The sequence below is a fragment of the Cyclospora cayetanensis genome, unplaced genomic scaffold (assembly GCF_002999335.1).
Source record: "Cyclospora cayetanensis isolate NF1_C8 unplaced genomic scaffold, CcayRef3 CcayRef3_contig_118, whole genome shotgun sequence".
NCBI lineage: Eukaryota > Apicomplexa > Conoidasida > Eucoccidiorida > Eimeriidae > Cyclospora > Cyclospora cayetanensis.
Genome location: NW_020312057.1, coordinates 61486 through 81269, shown reverse-complemented (window position 1 = coordinate 81269; position 19784 = coordinate 61486). Strand labels below are relative to the sequence as shown.

The 19784-nt window shown below is 52.9% G+C and overlaps 2 protein-coding genes and 1 non-coding gene across 3 annotated transcripts; 1 reads left to right on the top strand and 2 right to left on the bottom strand.

Moving 5' to 3' along the window:
* Positions 1-469: 469 nt before the first annotated feature.
* LOC113147037 (Holliday junction resolvase MOC1, chloroplastic-like) lies at positions 470-6176 on the bottom strand. Its single transcript, XM_026336169.1, has 12 exons — positions 6104-6176; positions 5245-5568; positions 4696-4904; positions 4255-4323; positions 3619-3936; positions 2930-3417; positions 2643-2797; positions 2410-2580; positions 1976-2346; positions 1630-1923; positions 833-1503; positions 470-635 (listed from the first exon to the last, which is right to left on the bottom strand). Exons 1-12 carry the CDS (start codon positions 6174-6176, stop codon positions 470-472), a joined length of 3309 nt encoding a protein of 1102 aa, XP_026191954.1.
* Positions 6177-6981: 805 nt separating this feature from the next.
* On the top strand, positions 6982-18582 carry LOC34623801. The gene is made up of 11 exons (XM_026336160.1): positions 6982-7116; positions 7660-7760; positions 10773-12475; positions 12631-12821; positions 12993-13443; positions 13725-14500; positions 14596-14874; positions 15104-15392; positions 15513-17461; positions 17596-18369; positions 18493-18582. Exons 1-11 carry the CDS (start codon positions 6982-6984, stop codon positions 18580-18582), a joined length of 6738 nt encoding a protein of 2245 aa, XP_026191945.1.
* Positions 7072-7142, bottom strand: Trnag-gcc. Its single transcript has one exon. It is a non-coding gene; the product is annotated as a tRNA-Gly (tRNA).
* Positions 18583-19784: the final 1202 nt, after the last annotated feature.

Below are 19784 nucleotides of genomic sequence, written 5' to 3'. Positions count from 1 at the left end.
TACTTCCCTGTGCCCTCCTTGCTAAGGCTTTGACTGCTGCCGCCATGCCTCGAATGCAGGGACCCTCTGAGGGCCCCCCGGGGGCCCCTCTGATGTGGTTTCCAGGGTTTTGCGACCATCACAGAGGCCCTCCGCAGAAAATCCTGCAGTCCCTGTCGACTGACATGGACTTGTGCTTCTGCAGCATCATGCACACGGACCACCGTTAACAATTCCAGATGCAGCAAGGCAAACGAGAAACCAACGTGCGAGCCAACGAAGAAGCAGGATGACTAGAAGCATTAGCAGCAGTAGGCATAAGCGAAAAGACTTGCAAAAGTCCAAAGAGGGGCAGCACAGGACACACGCACTGAGTCATCGCTGGGTTCTTCCCCAGGAGCCTCTTTAGGTGGAGCTTTTAAAAGCTCACTCACCCTTTAGGGACTGCTCAATATCAGCGAGGGTGACAGCCTCCATCGCTAAAAGCCGCTCAAACACGCTCAGGCGGTCGTTGCTGCGCATCAGTGCTGCGCGGATCTGTGGCGCTGTTGCCGTGCATCGCTGCCTCCCTGACTGCTGCTGGGAAGCCGTCGGAGAGGTACACTGTGGCGTGGGTGTAGTTGGCCTTTTCTTCTCCACCTGCGTGAGCGGCGGCTCTGAATGTCTCGTCCCCCCACACGCAGGGAAGGGAGGAATAGTGCAGGTAGCAGCAGGGACTGCAACAGCACGCAACTGTGGTTCCGATGTGCCGGCGCATGCAGCACGCTGCTTCTTCTGCCGCCTCTGCACTTGCGCTTCCGATAAGGGTCCAGCGGCCCCAGCAGCGCCTGGCGCTGGCGCCGGTGCGGCGTGCTGCTGCGTTTGTCGCACCCTCGAAAAGGTAGCAGAGCTGTGCCTTCGGGGAGTCTTGCCGAGTCCGTCAACCTCGCGCGGCAGGATCGGGTTGGCTGCAACAGCAGGGGCAAGCCCCTTGGGGACTGTATCCGGCGTTCCGCTTACGAGATAGCGGCAAATCTGCTGCAGAATAGAAACGGTCTGCTGGTGAGAGAGGCCTCCCGCCTTTACACCGAAAAAGGACAGCCAACGGCGAAGACACCCCGACTCCATCTTCCCCCAGTCCACACGCAGGAGCAAGCAGGTGCCAGTGCCTCCCCCTGCCGTCGCTGCTGCACTCCCTGATGGACGCTGTTCTCCGAGGGAAGCTCGCAGTCCATCGTGCGCTGCTGCTGCTGCGGCTGATTCTGTGGCGAGGCCTGATACCGCTTCATCACGCCCACGCACTGGAGATGCCGTGGCTGCATCCTCCTCACCTGAGGGTGTCACCCCCACGCGAGCGGCAGCAAAGTGAGTCGCCACATCCCCTGCAGGCACTGTGCGTTCCGAAGCCATGTTCTTTGCTGCAGCAGCAAGTTTGTCGGGGGGCAATACGAGACCGCAAGCCGATTCGCGCTCGCTTGCACACCTCCCGCTACGGGAATCGTCATCACTAGACACATCCACCAAATCAACTGCGACTTCCGTGGTCTTCCTTGTAGAGCTGCGGCCAGATTGCCCAATCTCGGAGCTACTGCTACTGCTGCTGCTGTTGCTACTGCTGCTGCTACTGCTGCTGCTGTTGCTGTTGCTGCTGCTGTTGCTGCTGCTGGCCACTGTCCCCTGCGCCGAAGCATAGACGCAGCCATCGCCGTGCTCCCCAAACGAATTCTCTCCGGAATTCCTTGGAGTGACTGCATAGCTAGCGGGCGATGGAGGGCAGCTACCTGGGGAATAGGCGTAGTTTCCTGGGCTGTAGACAAACCCCCGTGGCGATAAGCTATCCATAAAGACTTCTGAATCCGCGTCCTGCTGATTCTCCCCCTGCTTTTCTTCCTGTTCAGCCTGCTTCTCTGTGCCCTCGCATTGTTCGCCTGCTTGCAGATGCTCCTCGTCTTCAGCCTCTCGGAGCTGGTGCTGCTGGTGGAGGGGGGGGTTCTGCTGCTCTTGCTCCTGCTGCTGCTGCTCCTGCTGCTGCCAACGCGCTTCCAGCAAACCTACGCCTTTCGGATCGTGCCCAACGTGTTGTTGCGAGTCCGATGTCTCCTCCGGCAGTTGCTGCTGATGCTCGGCATGCCGCTGCAGTCCGTGGTCGCACTCCTCTTGCTGCTGCCCCTGCCGCTCCTCTGCCCCTTCCAGTTGCGCCTGTGTGTGCTGCTGGAGCAGCTTTTTTGTATGCTGACGCAGCGGGTGTTGCACCGGAGTGCAAGCCTGCTGCTGCGTCGTTTCCTTGTGAGGCTCTGCATTGTACAGTTCTCCCTTCTCCTGCAGCCGTTCTCGTTGCTTCTGCCCCCTCCGGCTGCACGCTTCGGATGGACAGCGGCAGCTGATCCCCTGCTCGGCGCAGCGGAGGGCAGCAGAAAGAAAGGAATCTAGGAAGGAGAGACCCTCAGATACTGTTTGCAGCCTTCGTTGTTGCTGCAGCAGCAGTGGCTGCTGTTGCCGGTGCAGTCCTTGCTCCGTCTGCTGCAGCTGCTGCAAGTGCACTCTGTTTCGGACGCGCTGTCTCCGCAGCCTGCTGAGAGCTTCTCTGATTTGGTGTGGCTTCTGCTGCTGCACAAATAGCAGCTGCTTCAAAGGGTCCGAGAAGAGCGAGGTGAAGGCACGAGACAAGAGCAACGACCAGCTGCCAACGCAGTCCGTTTCGCCTGCGGCGATCCAGGCTGCCTTGGCTGCAGACGCCGCTTCTGCTTCTATCGCTTCCTCAGCTGCCGCTATTGCTGCTGCTGTCGCGGGTGCTGAGATGTGCGGAGGTGTTGTACTACTCACAAAGTTGCTGCTGCAGCTACCGGAGAAGTCCGTCAGGGGGGGAGGCGCTGCTGAAAACGAAGGCGTTGCTGCTGGAGCCTCTGCTGTTGGAGCCGTTGCTGCGGGTTGTGCCTCTGCTGAAGGAACAATCGCAGCGGACGCTGCAAACGCTGCTGCATCAGGATCGCTCCTCTCCTGCCCCGGTGCTGCCAGATTTGCCCCTTCCGCATTTGCAGCCGGAGGTAGGCGTGCTGAGGTAGTAGTTGAGGCTCTAGCCGCTGTAGACGCTGAAGTTTCTGCGTTTGGGCTGTCTTGCGGCGATGTAGAGTGCTCATTTGCTGCAGCTGGTGGGGATGTTGCTTCACTAAAGGGCGCCGTCTCCGCACGGAGCGCTCTTACGGCAGCTTTCGAAGAGGCGCTCCAAGACGCCGTCGAATCCTTTACCCTCCGCAACGGCCTCTGAGGGGTAGCCACCTGACCAGCTGCAGCAGCAGCAGCGGCAGCTGTTGCTGTGGCTGCTGCTGCTGCTTCGCTCTCCCTTCCTGCTGTCCCTTTGCTTGCCGCGTCTGAAGCAGCAGCCGCCTTGGCAGCAGCCGGTTGCCCCCCCTCCGTAGCGGGTGCAGGTGCAGCCGCGACAGCTTCTGCTGCAGTCGAGGACTGCAAGCGCAGGAGATACCAAGACGATGAGGCCGCCTCAACTGCAGCAGGAGCAGCGGTGGATGCCGCTACAGCAGGAGTTTCGTCTGCAGCGGCCCCTCCTTGCGCGGCGCTTGGAGCTGAGAGCAACGAGGAGCAACAAGACTTCGCAAAAGCCCACAAAGAAAAGCCTGACCGGTGCTGCGTTTGCCGTGGTGACACTTCCTCCAAGTGTGCTTCGGCTTTTGGTGCTGCAGAAGGCGCCTTTTCTACGGCTTGTTTCCCCTGTGTAGGAGATGTGGCTGCAATCGGAGATGCAGCTGCCACTGCTGTGGCCACTCCCGCCACTGGTAAAGGTGTTTCCAGGATCACTGCGGGGGGGATACCGCCTACAGCTCGAGCGCGGTCGCTTCCTGCCGCTGTTGCTTCGGCAGCTTCTCGCGCATGTTTCTCATCTACAGCCGATGCTGCAGAAGCCGAAAAAGCTTCAGCTGCGCCTTTGGCTGTTGTCGCTGCTAGGGCGGCAGTTGCCGCTGCCGCTGCGGCCGCTCCCGCTGTCGGGGAGTTCCCCTCCAAATCCGCAAGCAGTGTCATGATCTGCAGCTGCTGCTGAAACTGCTGCTGCTGCTGCTGGAACTGCTGCTGCTGCAGCTCTTGCTCAGACAACGGGTGGATGGCTGCGGCTGGCGCGCAGTCTTGCTGTGGGGGTGGCTGCTCCTGCTGCAGCCGCTGCCCCTCCTCACACCACTGCCGTTTGCCAGCGCGTTGCTGTTGCGACGCTCCTTCTTCTTCCTGCTCTTGATGCAACTGCTGCACACGCTCAGACACCTGCGGCCTGTGCCGCAACACGGGAAATACCTCCGCGGCAACTGTCGCGCCAGGAGCACTACCTGCAGCAGCAGCTCCTGCTGCAGCTCCTGCTGGAGGCTTCAGGTCCCATAGAGCCGCTAGGAGACACTGCTGCTCCTGCTGCAGCCGCTGCATTTGCTGCTCAACGAATACCAGTCGCTGCCGCACACGCCGAGAGAAATCTGGAAGCTCTGATGGATCCTGCAACAGGAGCACGGGCAGCCAGAGTATCAGCCATGACGGCGCGCTAACGAGGCAACAGCAGCGGCAAAAGAGAGAACGTGTCACGAATTCCCCAGCATTCTATCGCCCCCTACGGTAGCATCTGCTTCTACTGCTGGCGTCACACTTTCCTACCTCCGGCTTGCAAAGTACAAGCGGCAGCAGCGGGGGATTGGGACGTGTTGAGCCATGCCTTCGGTTCTTTGTCGGCAGAGTAGACTCTCCTGCCTCCCCTGCCGACACTGATGCCTGTGCTGCGGCTGCTGCTGCAGTTTCTCGTGTGCTTTCCCTACGTCTCCTGGAACTAGTAATACCATCTCCCACGCCCGCTGCATCTCCTGGTTTTCCAGTGCTGCCAGTTCGACGCCCTCTCCCCCTCTTCCTTCCTGATGCAGCAGGAGGAGCATCAGTTACAGGGGATGCCGTCGTTCGGGGTGCTGCACCCGTATACGCGTCCTCGATGTTGGCAGGTGGATGCAGACGCACAAGAAGGCCTGGCGGAGTCTGCTGTCTCCTCTTCCGTCCAGACTGCTGCTGCTGCTGCTGCTGCTGCTGCTCCGGCTGGTTGGTGCATATGATGGCCTTGATGAGGCACACGTCATCTGCAGGAGCAGTGATGGCAGCGTTGCCTCCTTCAGCTTCTGATGTTGAAGGCGGTTCGCTGGGGTTACCCGTGCGATTCTGCTTCGTTGCTTGAGAAACCCTCTTACGTTGCGCTGCTTCTCCTATTGCGGCTGCAGCTTTTCTGGAGGCTGCTCTGGCACCCTGCCGACGAGCACATGAGATGCTGCTGTTGGTGTTGCTGCTTGGCCGCCTCAGAATAACACTGGCGTCGCCCCTGTTGTCTTTGTCTTTGCTTCTTACTGGCTGCGCTTGTTCCTGCCCACCATTCGGCCCTGTCTCGTGCTTCCGTTCTTCTCTGCCGCAGACAGGTTGCTTGTTCTCCCGCTGCTCGCCTTCCAGTTGTTGTTGCTGCTTGTCTAGAAGGCCTGCGGTATGCCTCTGTAGCTCTCCTACACGAGGCTGGAGCTCCTGCTCTTGCCTGTTGGAAGGCAACGCCTCCTGACTTCTGTGGCCGTGGTGGTGCCGTTGCTGGTCCGCCTCCAACGAATCACGCGATGCTTTGGGCTGTTGGGATTCGTCATGAAGTGTATTGCTAGGATGGGCAGACACTTCGGGTGACTTGGTGGACATCGCGCAGCCAGAGTCAAAGAGGCGAGCCAATTTCCGCTCTCCTTTTTCTTTTTCTCGTGCTTTCGCACTCAGAGCAGCGGCAAACAGCAAATCCTTCCATAACCACCAAGGGTGGGCCAGATACCCTCGGCCGAAGCGCAGAGGTTCTGTGCAAACTCAAGGGGGAAATCGCTCAAGAATTACCGTTTTGGACTGAATCCAATGTGGAGAGGTGTCTCTCGGAGCTTCTCACTCCGTGGAGCGTCCCCGCGGTGGGAAGGCCCCCCCTCCCGCTCATTGGTTGTGTGGTCTCAAGGGGGCCCATGTGCACGATACCGACGAACCATGCATACATCTCCGTCTACATCGTTTGCGCCAACACATGAATTTAAAGTCAAAAAGCAGGATGTTTCTAGTTTACTCTACGGTGATCAGATCGTTGCTTCATCGTTTCACTGGTTACTGACTGCAGCGAAGCCAGCCAGGCCAGGCGTCATTTTCGCATTTGTTACCTCGAGCATAAGATCATGCGGCATCATAGATTGATGCAGCGAGGACACTGCGAAAAGGTAAGAGCCATCAACGGGGAAGCAGAACCACGCCCCTCTGAAAGGTAGGTGCACGGGTTCGTGGTCCCCAGCCCGTGGTTGGACTTTCAACGTACGCACATCTCTACCTTACCATGCTTCATCAACTGTGTTCCCTCGCAGTGCCTCTCTCACTGTGCTGAGGCATGTGAGTCTCTAGACTGACGCAGCACGACAGAGTCCATGATTTTGTGTAGGTGGCTCGGCAGCCCCTGATCCAGCCTTCGGGGGTAATCCAAAGTGAAGCGACTTCTTGTTCTGGGCTTAATGGTACTTCTACGTGGCAAGCTCTGTATACCCTTTTACATTAATGTAGAGCTTCGGTGTTTGCCCTCTCTCTGCTTGACAATCTGCGACTCCTCAACATACATGGGACACACAGCCAACTACTTGTTCTGCCCTCCTGTTAGATCATTGCCTAAAGAACGAGCGAGCTCAGTCATAAACAAGTCCCACACGCACATGGTTTGGGCGCATGAATTTGTTTAAGTCTCGCCAACTGAAATACGATTTAGGAGCAAAGGCTGCGCACCCAGTGCTGTTACCCGTAAAAGTACTACCGTTCTCGGCTGGTTGCGTTTCGCGTCACAGTAGCTCTATTCCAATAGGATAAGAGGCCATCATGTTGGGACGCCGGCGAAGAAACCTCTTGGTTCAACGCAACCTTGGCATTTTCCTCCCTTATTGCGCTGCTTGAATTCCTGCTGCTACATGAACACGTGTAGGTGGTGCTCGATGTTCGTTTGCATATAGAATGGCCACCAAGGCACACTACAATCATCAAAGTGCAGTCGCTCAACCAGCTGGTACATTTTTACCGGGAGGCGCTGCAGCGGAGAAAAAGTGCGTCTGCCGGGAATCGAACCCGGGTCACCTCGATGGCAACGAGGTATTCTACCACTAGACCACAAACGCCTGGCGGCCACTACGGTCCTCTTCCTGTAGTCCTGCATTTTAAGCCCCCAGGGAACAGCAAATTGATGCTTTCTACTTTTTCCACGTGGCACGAGCATATGGAGAAGAGATGGTTTACCGTAAAGGGCGTTTGCCCCAGGAACGTAAGTCCCGCTCCCTGCAGCACCCAGACTCTATCTGCTGAGGTGGACTACCCTAAACAAGGCGCGTCATACCAAGCCCGTTATATTAGTTTAGAATCAGTCAAAAAGTGACGACGTGGTCGGTCTGCTTTGATTCGCTACAAACCAATGTTTGTCCGACGGGATAAGAACGAATGTTGTGTGTGCGTGCACCATATATAATGTACAACAACTTGTGGAAAAGGACACAAACAATGCGGCAAAGTGCGTCAAAGAAGTCTGCTCTTATTTCGGCGCTCTGAGGGGCGAGGGAAGGTTGAGAAACGAACTTGGTGAGAACTACCCTTAACCCCCTTGCAAAATGCAGCTCTCATATTATGTTTGTCCCCAATTAGACCTCAGAACGAACGTCGCACCATCATTTCACACCCATATGCGAGCTAAGTAACAAGCTAAGACGCAAAATGTGCTCACAGAGCGAGCAGGATTCTCTCGAGTGCCCCTCTGGCGAACACATCCTGGCTGTTTATAGAGGTCATGCAGCCCATCGTTGTAAACATGCCTCTCTGAAGGGATATATGAGAGCAAGGTTTCCTAGTCTACAGCTGTATGGGTATTGCAGGGCGATCATATGAGCTCACTTTCCTTTACGGCGTGCAATGCTTGTATGCAGAGGGGCTCCAAAAATATGGAATGTGGTAACTGCAGGTCTAGAAGCGGCAACTGCAGAAATATCATAAAGAAACACTTAGCTCAGAGCTGTCTTTACTGGTGGCAATGGTGGAGAAATAGCCACGCGAGGAAGCGACATACAAAAATGTACCGTTGCCTACGTGCTGGCTGGTCATTACGGCTTTGTTTAGCAAATCGGCTCCTTTGGAGTGTAAAGCCAATGCGCAAATAAATGTGCATGGCGTTAAGATTACCTTATCTCTGATATACGCCAAATCTTGACTTCCCGCCATTTTGGCAGAACACACTGCCGCGCGCCGCTCTCTTAGCAATCTGGTTGCTGCTATGCAGTGTCATTGAGCTGTTTCAGTTTAGCGATGTTTGTAGTGGCAGTGCACATTTTAAGGCTCTTTTTTCGCCTGATATACACCACTATGTGCATGAACTATTATGGCAGAAAGCACCAGCCCAGAACACACGCCCACTGAGATTGAGAGTTACTAGGGTGGAAGCCAGTGTGGTACTAGTGGACATCTCAGAACTGTAATCAGAGATCTACATAATGTTCTTAAGCCTGGCTAGCACTCACCGCCATTTAGGGCTTTGCTCAATACTGATCTTGTTTTGCAGAGTCGCTTGGAAAAAAGTTCAATGCAAGTGGACGCGAAGCCTTTGGGGTCATCGACAACAAGCGGCACAATCGGGGAGAAATTTGAAACTTTATCTTCTTGAACATGTAATGTACTTGAAGTATCAATCAATGCCTTGCATAGTATTTTCTATTTCTTGATGTGCGGATGACCCTGGGATATACGCTGAGCAGATGAACTGATTGGAATGTGTTTGAGCTAGTGAGCTAAGAAAGAAGCATATAAAAGCACTCACAAAAATTGAGGTTTCGAGAAGTCATTCAATGAAAGTCTATAACACGTAAAATCAAGTCCCTGTAAGCCTGCTGAACGTAAAGGTGATCGAAGTTTGATGAAAATTTTCACCTGCTTGCCAAAAGAATTCTTGTCGACATTAGTCCCCTAGTAGCATGGCTGGGCTCGTGTAAGTACAGCCTTGATAGCCCTAGGCTCACAAAAATATGGCACTTAAAATGACTGCATATTCGGATCACCTTACAGGCACACTATATGGTTACGTACTAAACCTAAAAGTTACTTTACTTTCCAACAAATTCCAAATCGTACAGTTGAGGCAGAGAGTCACTTCCAAAAACTGCTCAAATAAGACTCTACTGCGGCACAAAATCCCTCTCTGTAGTTTGGCCTTGTTAGGCTTTTTATATTGCCTTCTCTTGCTTATCTCGGTAAAAATATGGTCTGCGTCAAGCTGTCAAGCAACTTGTTTCCACTGAATCACATAGCATTACTTCTTATGTACCGCTCTCGTGACAAATGGTGAAGAAAACTCTTATAATCGGATGGACTGGGGAGACCTTGACTTCGGCTTGCATTCTAGCGTGCTTTTTCGAAGTCCCCGTGCGGGTCTATCGAGTGCCAAGATGCACACTCTCAAAGAGCACTCTAGGCTGATTTAAGCCTACATCGGAGGAATTTTGCGCTAATTAGTGCCTGGATTCCCTGAGTTGTCAAAAGCGAACGGTTTCCTCTATTGTAGATGACGGATACGAGATAATGAGAGGAAGTGGTCAATACAAACAGACTTTCATTCCACCTTTAAGCGAGATCGTATGTCATTAGAAAGTTTAGACACATAGCAATTATTTAAATGAAATCATTCGCCTCACATGGTCTAAAGAGAACAAAAACTGTTGGGGTCACGCAAATAGCCCCTTACCAGGTGGACTTTCCATGTGCTGGGCAAGCATTAACGATTATTTTCCAGTAGAGCTACAGCTATCCAGATGGCTGGATATGAAATGAAAAATTTGAAGCAACTTAGTCCAAACACTTGAGCAGAAGTTTAGTTGAGATCTCTTTGGGACAACGTAGGGCACCGGCGTTGAGAGAATTTATTCGCCAGCTGAGATCTCAGAGCATCGCCTGGGAAAAGCAACACACTTGCCCTAACAAAAGTGCAAAGGCAATATAATTTCAGAGGAAAATACTTCTTGCAGGTATTTACTACTAGTGTCCTTGGCCAGAGAAGACAGCGAGCAATGAATTAGCGGCTCCATAGGCCACCAGTACTTGAGGGAACACAGCCCGGTATCGCCCTGTGTCTGAAATTAAATTTCGTAGAAACTGCATCGTAAATATCTTCCATAATGTGCATGCATGCAGAAGGCAGGGGCTGCGCCGGGGCCAGGCAACAGCACAGCGAGTCTCGGCAAGGTCAGACAAAGGAGACTGCCTCAGGGCTTTTTGACCTTGCGATCCTTGCTGCCCCCCTTATCATGGAATATGATGCAAATTTTCTCTTCATATTCAACCGTATTTGAACGACTTGACTATGAGAGAGAATAGTTTGTGCTGCTGCCTCTCCGGGTTGCTCGCCCGAAACTGGTCTGGGGGTAAAACGTAAATATTGCTGGGCCTAACAGGAAATCAAATGCTACCTGAATAGTGAGGACCAAAACAGCTGTCCAGTCACTCCATGGATCCGCCATCTTCAACTTTTTGTTGAGAAGGTTTCCTTGTGGAAAACCTCGAGCTGCTCGGAATTTTTCAGGCTGCAACAGGCACTCTCAAAAGAATTGAGCGACACAACACGGCGTTCCATGTTGAAAGCGTTTGGATCCATACGGCAGATACCCCATGTTATTTGTAGTTCGAGGTGGTGACCTTCAAGACAGCAACTGAGCAATGTCTTCCCGGAACTGCTGCCGCGGGGAAGGGAATGGGGGCGCAGTGCACCTCATCCCCGTTGGATCGCTAGCTTGGACTCACAGCACCGAAGAGGGTTTTGAAACTGTGAAGGTCTTGGGTCATGATATGAGTACTGGGTTATCTCGCGTGGAAGTCCACCCTGAAGGCTCTTCCAGTATCGCAGCGTCGCTGGCAGCTGTTGCAGCAGTTTGCGATGCCCAAACACTGGCTGCTACCGGGCAGACTTCATGTAGCCTCGATTCGGGTGTTAAAGAGCAGTCACATGCACAGGTAGAACATGATTCGTCCAAGCTAAGACCCCCTGCTGGAAAACGAAAGACGGGACCGAAGAAGAATAAGAGCAGTGCCTGGGTACTAGAGGCACCAATAGCCGCCACTGAAGCATTCACCGACCCTCTGTCTCCAAGAGGCTCTCAGAGATTCAGAAGCTCATCGGGTGAGTCTGACACCGACTCCGAACATGACCCTTATGATGCATCGGAAGCCGGCACAGAAGCATGTCAGTGTTCAGACTCCTCTTTGCCCGCATCCCCGGAAGGCATCCGTACCTCGGCATCAAATCTAGAGGAAAAAGTAGCAGCAGCAGCAGAAGCAGCAGCTGCTGCGGCTGCCGCAGCTTTCGTTCCCCGGCCGCCTTTCACAGTCCCCTCCACTCACCTCTGGCCTTACAATGCGCCACCCATGCCACCGCACCCAATTCCTGACGACACTGCTAGTTACGGCACTCTTTCGGCTGCTGCTTTGCTCCAGCAGCTTCAACATAGGTACCTCCGGAACGAGATCTACACGTACGCTGCACATGTACTCCTAGCAGTGAACCCCTACAAGCCATTGCCGCACTTGTACTCTACGCAACAGATCCTTCTCTACAGGCATTGGAGGAAACTCGCTCGGGCGTATCGCCGCCAACTCAATGAAGAACAATGCAGCAATGCGAAGGAGGTGCTGTCGCCTTGCAGCCCTGTCAGCTCCGGTGACGCGATATCCATTTTGAACCGTCTGCCAGGCATCTTGCCATTACGCAGTCTCCCTTCTCGTGATGGCCCTCCTAGAGGCTCAGGAAACGCTACCTTACCGAAAAGTGTGACAGAAACTAGTTCAAGGACTGCGAACAACAGCATCGAACTGGGGGCAACCACCGGAATAGGAAAGCCCGAGGCACTTGCAGCTGCTACGGAGCAAGCCTTTAAGGAATGCACGGCACGGCAGAATAGGCCGCCGCCGCATCCATATGTTGTAGCTGAGGAAGCTCTGAGGCGTCTCGTAGGAACACAAATCAGCCAAACCATTGTGGTATCGGGCCAAAGTGGTGCAGGAAAAACAGAGACGAGCAAGCAGCTTATGCTTTTCCTTACGCATGCGTCAACCTCAGCAGACAGCACTTCGGAAGTCTGGAAAGATGGCACCTCCAGCTCGTCAGACGACCCAGAATTAGCCCTTACTCTGTCAGAGAGGCGAAGACAAACAGCAGCGCTTACCGGAGGAGTGCAGACGCTGAGTGAAGCAGCAGAACTGCGTCAGCGTATTGTTTCTTGTAACGCGATCTTTGAGTCATTCGGCAACGCTGCCACCAGAAGAAACCACAACAGCAGCCGAATCGGCCGGCTGACGCTTTTGCATTTTGACAACGGAGGGCTCTTGAGGGGGGGCAGTCTGCGGACGTACTTGCTGGAAGCTGCTCGAATCACTGCACACAAGAGGGGAGACCGGAACTTTCATGTCTTCTACCAGTTGTTGCGAGGTAGGAATAGCATTTTTCGTGTAAAGGCCTTACCTTGATTCGGCAAACATCAAAGTAGTATTGGAAAGTGGTGCATCGTTGAGCAGAGCGGGCGAGGAACTACAAAGTTTGTTTACTGCTACTGCTTCAAGCGGCGGGGCGCATTGCTGCCTCAGGTGCAAGTGAAGAACTGCGCATTTCTATGGGGTTGAACGAAGACACAGATTTCTACAACATGCTGCAGCCACAGGACTCTCATAAGTTTCTGCAGAAAGTATTTCTCAAGGAATCGCATCAGGATGCATGCAAAGCCCCCAGTGGAGAGTCCACGAAAGAGGCGGCCCAAGTTCCAAAGGCGGTGGATCAGGTAAGCTGGCTGCAGGCTTGATATGCTCTATGGACTACTGTGCAGTAGATTTGGCTGGTGGCAGAGCAGTCTGAAGCGCGAGAACACGTCAGTGCGTCTGAGGTGCTCTACCGAATGATGTCCTCTGCCTTTTTTTCGCTTGGTTGCTGGCTCGCTCCACTTTATGCACAGCAAAATTTTGAAGCATTGGTGGAGGCACTCAAACGTGCAGATTTCTCGTCCGGGGAGGTTGATGAGCTCTTGCAACTGCTCGCCGGCCTCCTCCATCTGTCCAACGTGTCATTCACCAAAGGCAATGATGATTCTCTAGAGCTACGTGACACGACCGCGACGGAAGCGCTCACCCATGCAGCGTCCCTTCTTGGGGTGGAGAAAACAGAGCTTGAGGACCTGTTAAAGTTCCGACGTATGATTTTAAAGGGAGACGTTCTTGTCACTTTAAGAAGCCAACAGCAAAGCAGCAGTGCCTGCTGCTCGCTTATTAAATTTGTTTACTGTCGTCTCTTTGATCACATCGTCAATCGCCTCAACGGAAGCACCGCTCGAGAACTGCAGGGAAGGCAGCGGTACACCAATTCGCTTCTCAACAAGGACGACAGTAAAAGTCTCAAGTTCATTGGCAGTAAGGCATGGAAACCTTGCCGTAAATTTCTACTGATGCGAACTCTATAAGAATGCGCAAATTTCGACTTGGAGTAGCCAGTGTCTGTGACTTCCTTGTCGCTAGCATGATTTTAAAAGCGGCTTTATGCTCCGAAATGCTTGAAGCAGCCAGAGTGCTACGCTAAACAGTGCTCATCTTCGTGCGCCACCTAGCTGCTTACTGAGAGTGTTTGTACAAGTGTAAATCCTAACAAAAGCTCCAAACTGCCGGTGCCTGTGGTAGCGGATGGTGCGCTTCAGTTCTTGACATCTACGGATTCGAATGCTTTGGACTCGAGAACGGCCTTGAACAGCTTTGCATCAACTACGCAAATGAGAAACAACAGGAGCTTTTTGTAAAGCGGGTGATTGAAGAGGAGATAGCCCTTTACACAAGAGAAGGCATTAGCAATCCAGCAATCACAGTCGGCCACAGACGTTACCACCACATCCATAAGGACGGGTACCATGAGCAGCAACAACTTGGCCGGCAGGGCAATGCTCATGCCACATTCAAGAAAAACCTTGAGCAAAGCCTTTTTGCTTCTCTTCCAGACACCTCCGTCCTTCTTAGAGATCTACAAGAGGGGGTATTTCGGCGCCTCGACGACTCATGCAGGCTCCTAGCTCAGGGCCAAGCAAGAGACGACATACATTTTTGGAGAGACCTGTTTGCCTACTGCACCTCGTCAAAGCAGCAACTACAGCAGCCGAAAGCCAGCTCTTCGATGCTGCATACTCACCGCGAACAGCAAGCAACATGTGACCAATATCTTCTCTTTTGTCTCAAGGGGCTCCACGGTATGCGTGTTGCAGATGCTGCAGCAAGTGGAAAGCTGTTGCAGCATCTTCAGCACTCCGACCTCTCTTCGATTGGTCTTGTGACAGCTCAACAACTGTCAACTCGTGGAGCTGAGGGTGCAGCAATAGGCAACACTGGGTCAGGCAAGGTACAGGAAAGGGTGTTTGCGGTCAAACATTTCGCGGGGACGGTTCTCTATGGCACGGATGGCTGGTTGGATCTGAACAAAGACAGAGTGAGATATATGCAGATAGGCCAGTGGGCAGTCTCATTTGCTTCCTTCGTTGCCGTAGACTGAAAGTGGTGCTGCGCTGACTTTTGTGCGCCTAGATTGAACACGAACTGGAGCGCCTCGTTGCCAAGTCCCAAAAGTCTTTTTTGCGGGAAGCAATGGAGCAGCACGAAGCAATGCAGCAGCAGGAAGGCGCAGTCTCGCTATCGGTAGGTGGCGGCCAGTTCTCTTCAATTACCAAGCGTTTCGTCAAGAGCGTTAAGGAACTCAGTCAGGAGCTCACTGGACCCCTCATGCAGTTACACTTCATACGATGCTTCATCCCAAACGGCTGCATGAAGCCAAACAGCTTTGAAAGAAAGGTCGTACTGCAGCAGGTAAGAACGCAGCCAAGATGAGGGACAAAGCACACGCAGCAGCCGCGACACGAGCTTTAGATGCAAAACAGTTAGTGTATACGTTTTGGCTGAATCGTTCAGAACACCTGGAGCTCTACATAGCCCGTGGTAATTAGACTGTCGATGCAAGCCATGCTGGCCCTGCTTTCTACGTCGGTGCTTCTTCAACTGCTGCAAAGCTCCTGCTGCTGCCTCTCTTTTCTCGCAGCTCCAACATTCAGGAACTTTGGCTTTGGTGGACATCCTTCATTCCGGCTTTCCTCACCGACTTCCGCTCCACCCTGTGGCTTCTAAGCTCCGCACAGTACTCGTACCACTCTTGAAAAGGCGGCTGCAAGAGCAGGAAGACAAGGTGAAGCAGCTAGCAGCCCAAAAAGAACAGCAGTCTTCTTCAGCCGAAGAATCAGCAAGTTTTGATCAGGAAGTTGCTCGTCAGCGCCGCATCCTCGAGACTTTGAGGCACTGCAATCCAGCAACAACTCGAGACCGCACTCTCGGTAAAAGAACAGGCACTCCTGCGTCCTGAAAAGGTCGATACGCTTGATGAATGCACAGTTTTGCCTGCATCAGCCAACGACAGTCTGATATTTATGTTGCGCTTGCGTGCCTTGCTGCAGTGTCAGCCACGCTTGGACTGCTTTCCAAATGCAGACCAGGATCCTTCATTTGCGGCGTCTCACTCATTTGTTTCAAGGGTGCCGCGTACGGGGAAGCGACTGAGTTTATGGCTGACCCTAGTCAATTTTTCAAGACCCCTGAAGATCTCTGTCGGCTTATCACCGCGATACAGAGGCTGCGCTGGCGTGTAGCCGCCCGTATTGTGCTACAGGTTCACCCCACATTACTTTGGCTACAACGTAGGGCGTGCTTGATGAGAAAAATTAAGATGGCTGCTGTCACTCTAGCCATTAGGATGCTCCTCCTCAAGAAGTTCATTCTTCGTCCTTTGAGGGAGCGTGTGCGCCGGCGCCTCGCCCTTCGTCGTGGTGTACGCACGCTGGAGCACATGTTTCTTCAGCGTGGTTTCAAAGGGTGGCAAAGATACGCATCAGTTTTACGCTCTTTCGAAGGGGCAAAGAAAGCCGCAGCCTCTCCACCAGGTGGTGAGAGAGACGATCTGCAATCCAGTATATCGAATGGACCCACTCTGGACTTATCCAAGGTGCGAAGTAACGCGTCTGGAGGATCAGGGGGAGATGAATATCAAATACACCCGATCATGCAGTACTGGAATACTTGCCTTTTCCCCCTTAAGAGCTCAACGCAACATGAGTTGTGTCGAGAGCACCAGCTGGCTCTACACCCGGGGAGGGACTTGTACTCCATCCACTTTTCGGACCCCCTTGCGCGAGATCTCGAGCAACCCTTTTCAGAACACCATCAAAATCCTGAGCAGCTCCGACCTGAATCCTTGCGTGTTTGCTCATTTGCCGAGCAGAAGCAAACCGCTCAACAACAGACCGACTTGTCGGTGGCTCAGGCACTTGGTGGTGAGAACACCGCACCGCCCACAGCCTGTGGCCCTACCAAAGGAGCACCTCTCGTCACTGTCGCGAAGCATCCCTCTTATGACCTCTTCCTGGCCAGCGATTCAGCCGCTCAGCTGCTTTTGTTTTCTACACCGGGCAGTGCTGAACCGGAGACTGAAGAAGGAGACGCACTAGACGGCGTCCGGCAGGGGCACGTGAGGAATCCTCCGACGACCTTTGGGGAGCCGTCAACATGCTTGCCGTGTCTTGCCTCCCCATCCAACAACCCTTTGCCTCCTTCGTCTTCCACCCCTCCTTCCAGTACTGGCATCCCCTTTCCGAAACGTGCCAACAAGCATCCAAATGTGCTCAATGGCATAAAGAAACTCCCAGCTCTTCCTGAGTGCCTGAGACACTGCGAATCTAACGAGCGCTCATTCCCTACAAGCCTTCTTCCCAAGAAACCTCTCCCGCCCAGCAAGTGGCTCCCACGGGACCTACTAAAACAAGTGTCTGAAAAGCTGCAACAGCCGCAAAGTAGCACCCCGCGTCAACGAGTCCCTACGGTGAGGCCCCTGCGTGTGGCCTTCGCCAGCCCTCTCACGGCGGATTTTGCTATCGTCGTGTGCCTGGTGCAAGGCAACAGCAGGACACAAGCGAGCAGCCGAAACATTGGCAAGCTCATTGTGGTCTTAGTAGATCTAGTTGAAGGTGGCTGCCGAGGTTGGGTTCCCCTGGCCCTTGCGTCTCATGACATCTCGGCCTGCGCTTGCCGGCACGCCGAGTACCTTAAACAGGTTGACGCAGCTGCGCTTTCACTTACCAGCACCCACTGCACAAGCAGCAACAGTACAGCTGATGAAGACCCACCCGCAGTGTCCTCTCAGAGAAGTGCAAGTCGTAGCCGCAGCACAATGCTCTCTACAATTCGGCTGCAGCCACTGTGGGGAAGCATGTGGGCTGTCGTTGGTCCATCGCTGCTCGCAATATTTTCAGTCAATCTCAGGTTCTTCCAGCACCCACCCACCGATCTTCAAGAACAGCACCATGCCAAAGAACTCCCGCTTCGCCTACTTTGGAACATGGCCTCTATTCCAGTAAGTGTATTTTGCCCCGAGGAGTTTTCGCTCACCGCAGTAACGTAGCTGGGCATTCTGCATACCTCTTGTCACGACTTCCCACATAAAAAGCCTAGAGGTTCTTAGTTTTTTGGACGTTATCGATGTCGCAGCACGTAAAAGGTCCGAGCTTTGAAGTAGCTCAAGCGTGGTTTACGGGATGCACATACACGCGGATTGCCCCTTCAAGGCTCAGCTCGATCACCGGCACGCACCCGGTCATACAGGTCCTTCAGATGATGCCGTATGGAACAGTGACGCGTTCCATTGAGGCTAAAATGCAGCGGCTGCTGCTGCTTTCAACAGCCGACAATTCTTTGCTGCTATTGAGGTGGAGCGAGCGAAGCACTGACACCATTAGCGGATTGGGGAATCTTGTGCTTCTGCACCAGCTCCAGCTGCCCTCCTCCGTGTTGCAGTTCCTTCGGCAAGTGCCCGAGGATACAATGGAGTGTGGAGGAGTTTTGAGCGAGCACAAAGATGCTGAGGGGCGCCTCAAGAGATCGTTCCCATGGGATTCGGAAGCCCTGCTGCTGAATGGGCAGGCCGATGAGGCGACACAAAGCTATGCCCGGCAGAGGAACAACGGTTCCCGCATGGATAGTGACGGCAGCACCATTGAAGGAATGAGCGAGTCATGGGAGAGCGACGGATATGTGGCGCAGTCGCAACCACAGGCCAGGGACGGAGTCACCTGCACGGATTCTCCTTCACTGACCCGAGATTTCCAACATTACGGGATAGCTTTGGTGGAAAAAAGCACGGGCCGAATCGTGCGCTCTCTAGACCAGCACACACTGCAGCAACTTCGGGATGGCGTACACTCTAAAAGCCAGATTTTAGCTGTTACTCCCCTTCTGTCGTCCCCAGGCGTTCTAGTTTCCATTGTAAGTAAAAGGGCCCTGAGTATTCTTTATAAGCTATGCCTATGCACGTGCTCCAGGCAGCTACCGACGAGCTGTACTTTTGCTAGTTTATTTTCAGAGTACTCGTGCGTATGTTTGTTGCAGCAATGCCTTCGTCCTGGTGTCCTCAGCTTGTGTGCTGGAGACGAAGCAGGTAATTGGAAGGAAATTGGAGATCTTGACCTCTACAACTGACTTCTGCACAAAAGACTGTGACTGCGCCCTCCACTAAAACTTTTTAAAAGAATAGTTCAGCTCTCTCTAAGGCCCAGCGTCTACTAGTCTGGTTTAATGATGTCCCTGAATATTGCATCTTGTTTTCCTTTGTCTATTTGTTTTGCTGCCTCCCGGCCAGTGTCTAGCCGTAACCGGGCTAATTAGTGTAATGTATCCTTCCCTAGGGAACCCTAGTCACCATCGCTGCTTCATTCGTCAAAGGTTCTATTGCCCAAGCCACATCTCATTACTAGCCTCTAGCGAGTGTAGTACCCGACGGCTGAGATGCTAGAGACTGCGCAAGGGCGAGCGCGGGAGCTGATCGTTACCGTTTCTAGAAAATTAGTGTCGAAGCCTTACTGATTCTTCACGTCAGGCTCCCTCTTTCTGAATAACTACACTTCAGTTCAGATCAATAGGTAATGCCACACGAGTTCGTGTTAATTCCCTTTGTTTGTTTGATAAGAGTAAACAGCAGAGCGGAGTCTTGCACCTCCCACATTTTACGATAGAGGTTCCACTACCGAACTTAATCAATTTCAACCTTTTTCAGTAATGTGTGTGGCAGTTGGCTTTGACAACGATTAAGCTTTCCTATCCCTTCCGTACTCTGGCCATGAAAAATCGATTTGCAACAGGACCCATTTTTCTTTAGCAGGAGGTTCACCATCAACTACCTTCGCAAATAATTTCAACCGACTGCTGTTTCTAACATAACATTTACGCTGAAACATTTTTAAAGCTTCCCAAGATCCGTCACCACAAAGTTGATACAGCCAAGAACCTTTTTCCCAAAACAGTCGTATTAAAATAATTAAATGATCTTAAAATAGGTTCATTTTTCAAAACTCGTATTCGCCTAACGAGCATTAAGGGGCCGCATTATGCCTCGTGCTGTAATACAGCTGGCCGATTGAGATCGGAATGCATGAAGACGCCCTTAGACCAGCTAGGCCACACATATAACGATGAGTTTTGTACCAAAGTAAACCTTTAAGCAAGGGGGTGTGCTAAGTGGTCATGGAGGCTTCAATGGAATTTAAGGACCAGAGCTTCTGGAATTTTGACCTGTCACAGCCATCCTACCGTTTCATCGGTTGACTGACACGTTTTATGCATCTTCAAATTTTATCTTTTGTGGATTCGCATTCAGCTCTTTTGTACCAGGTTAGGGAGTATAA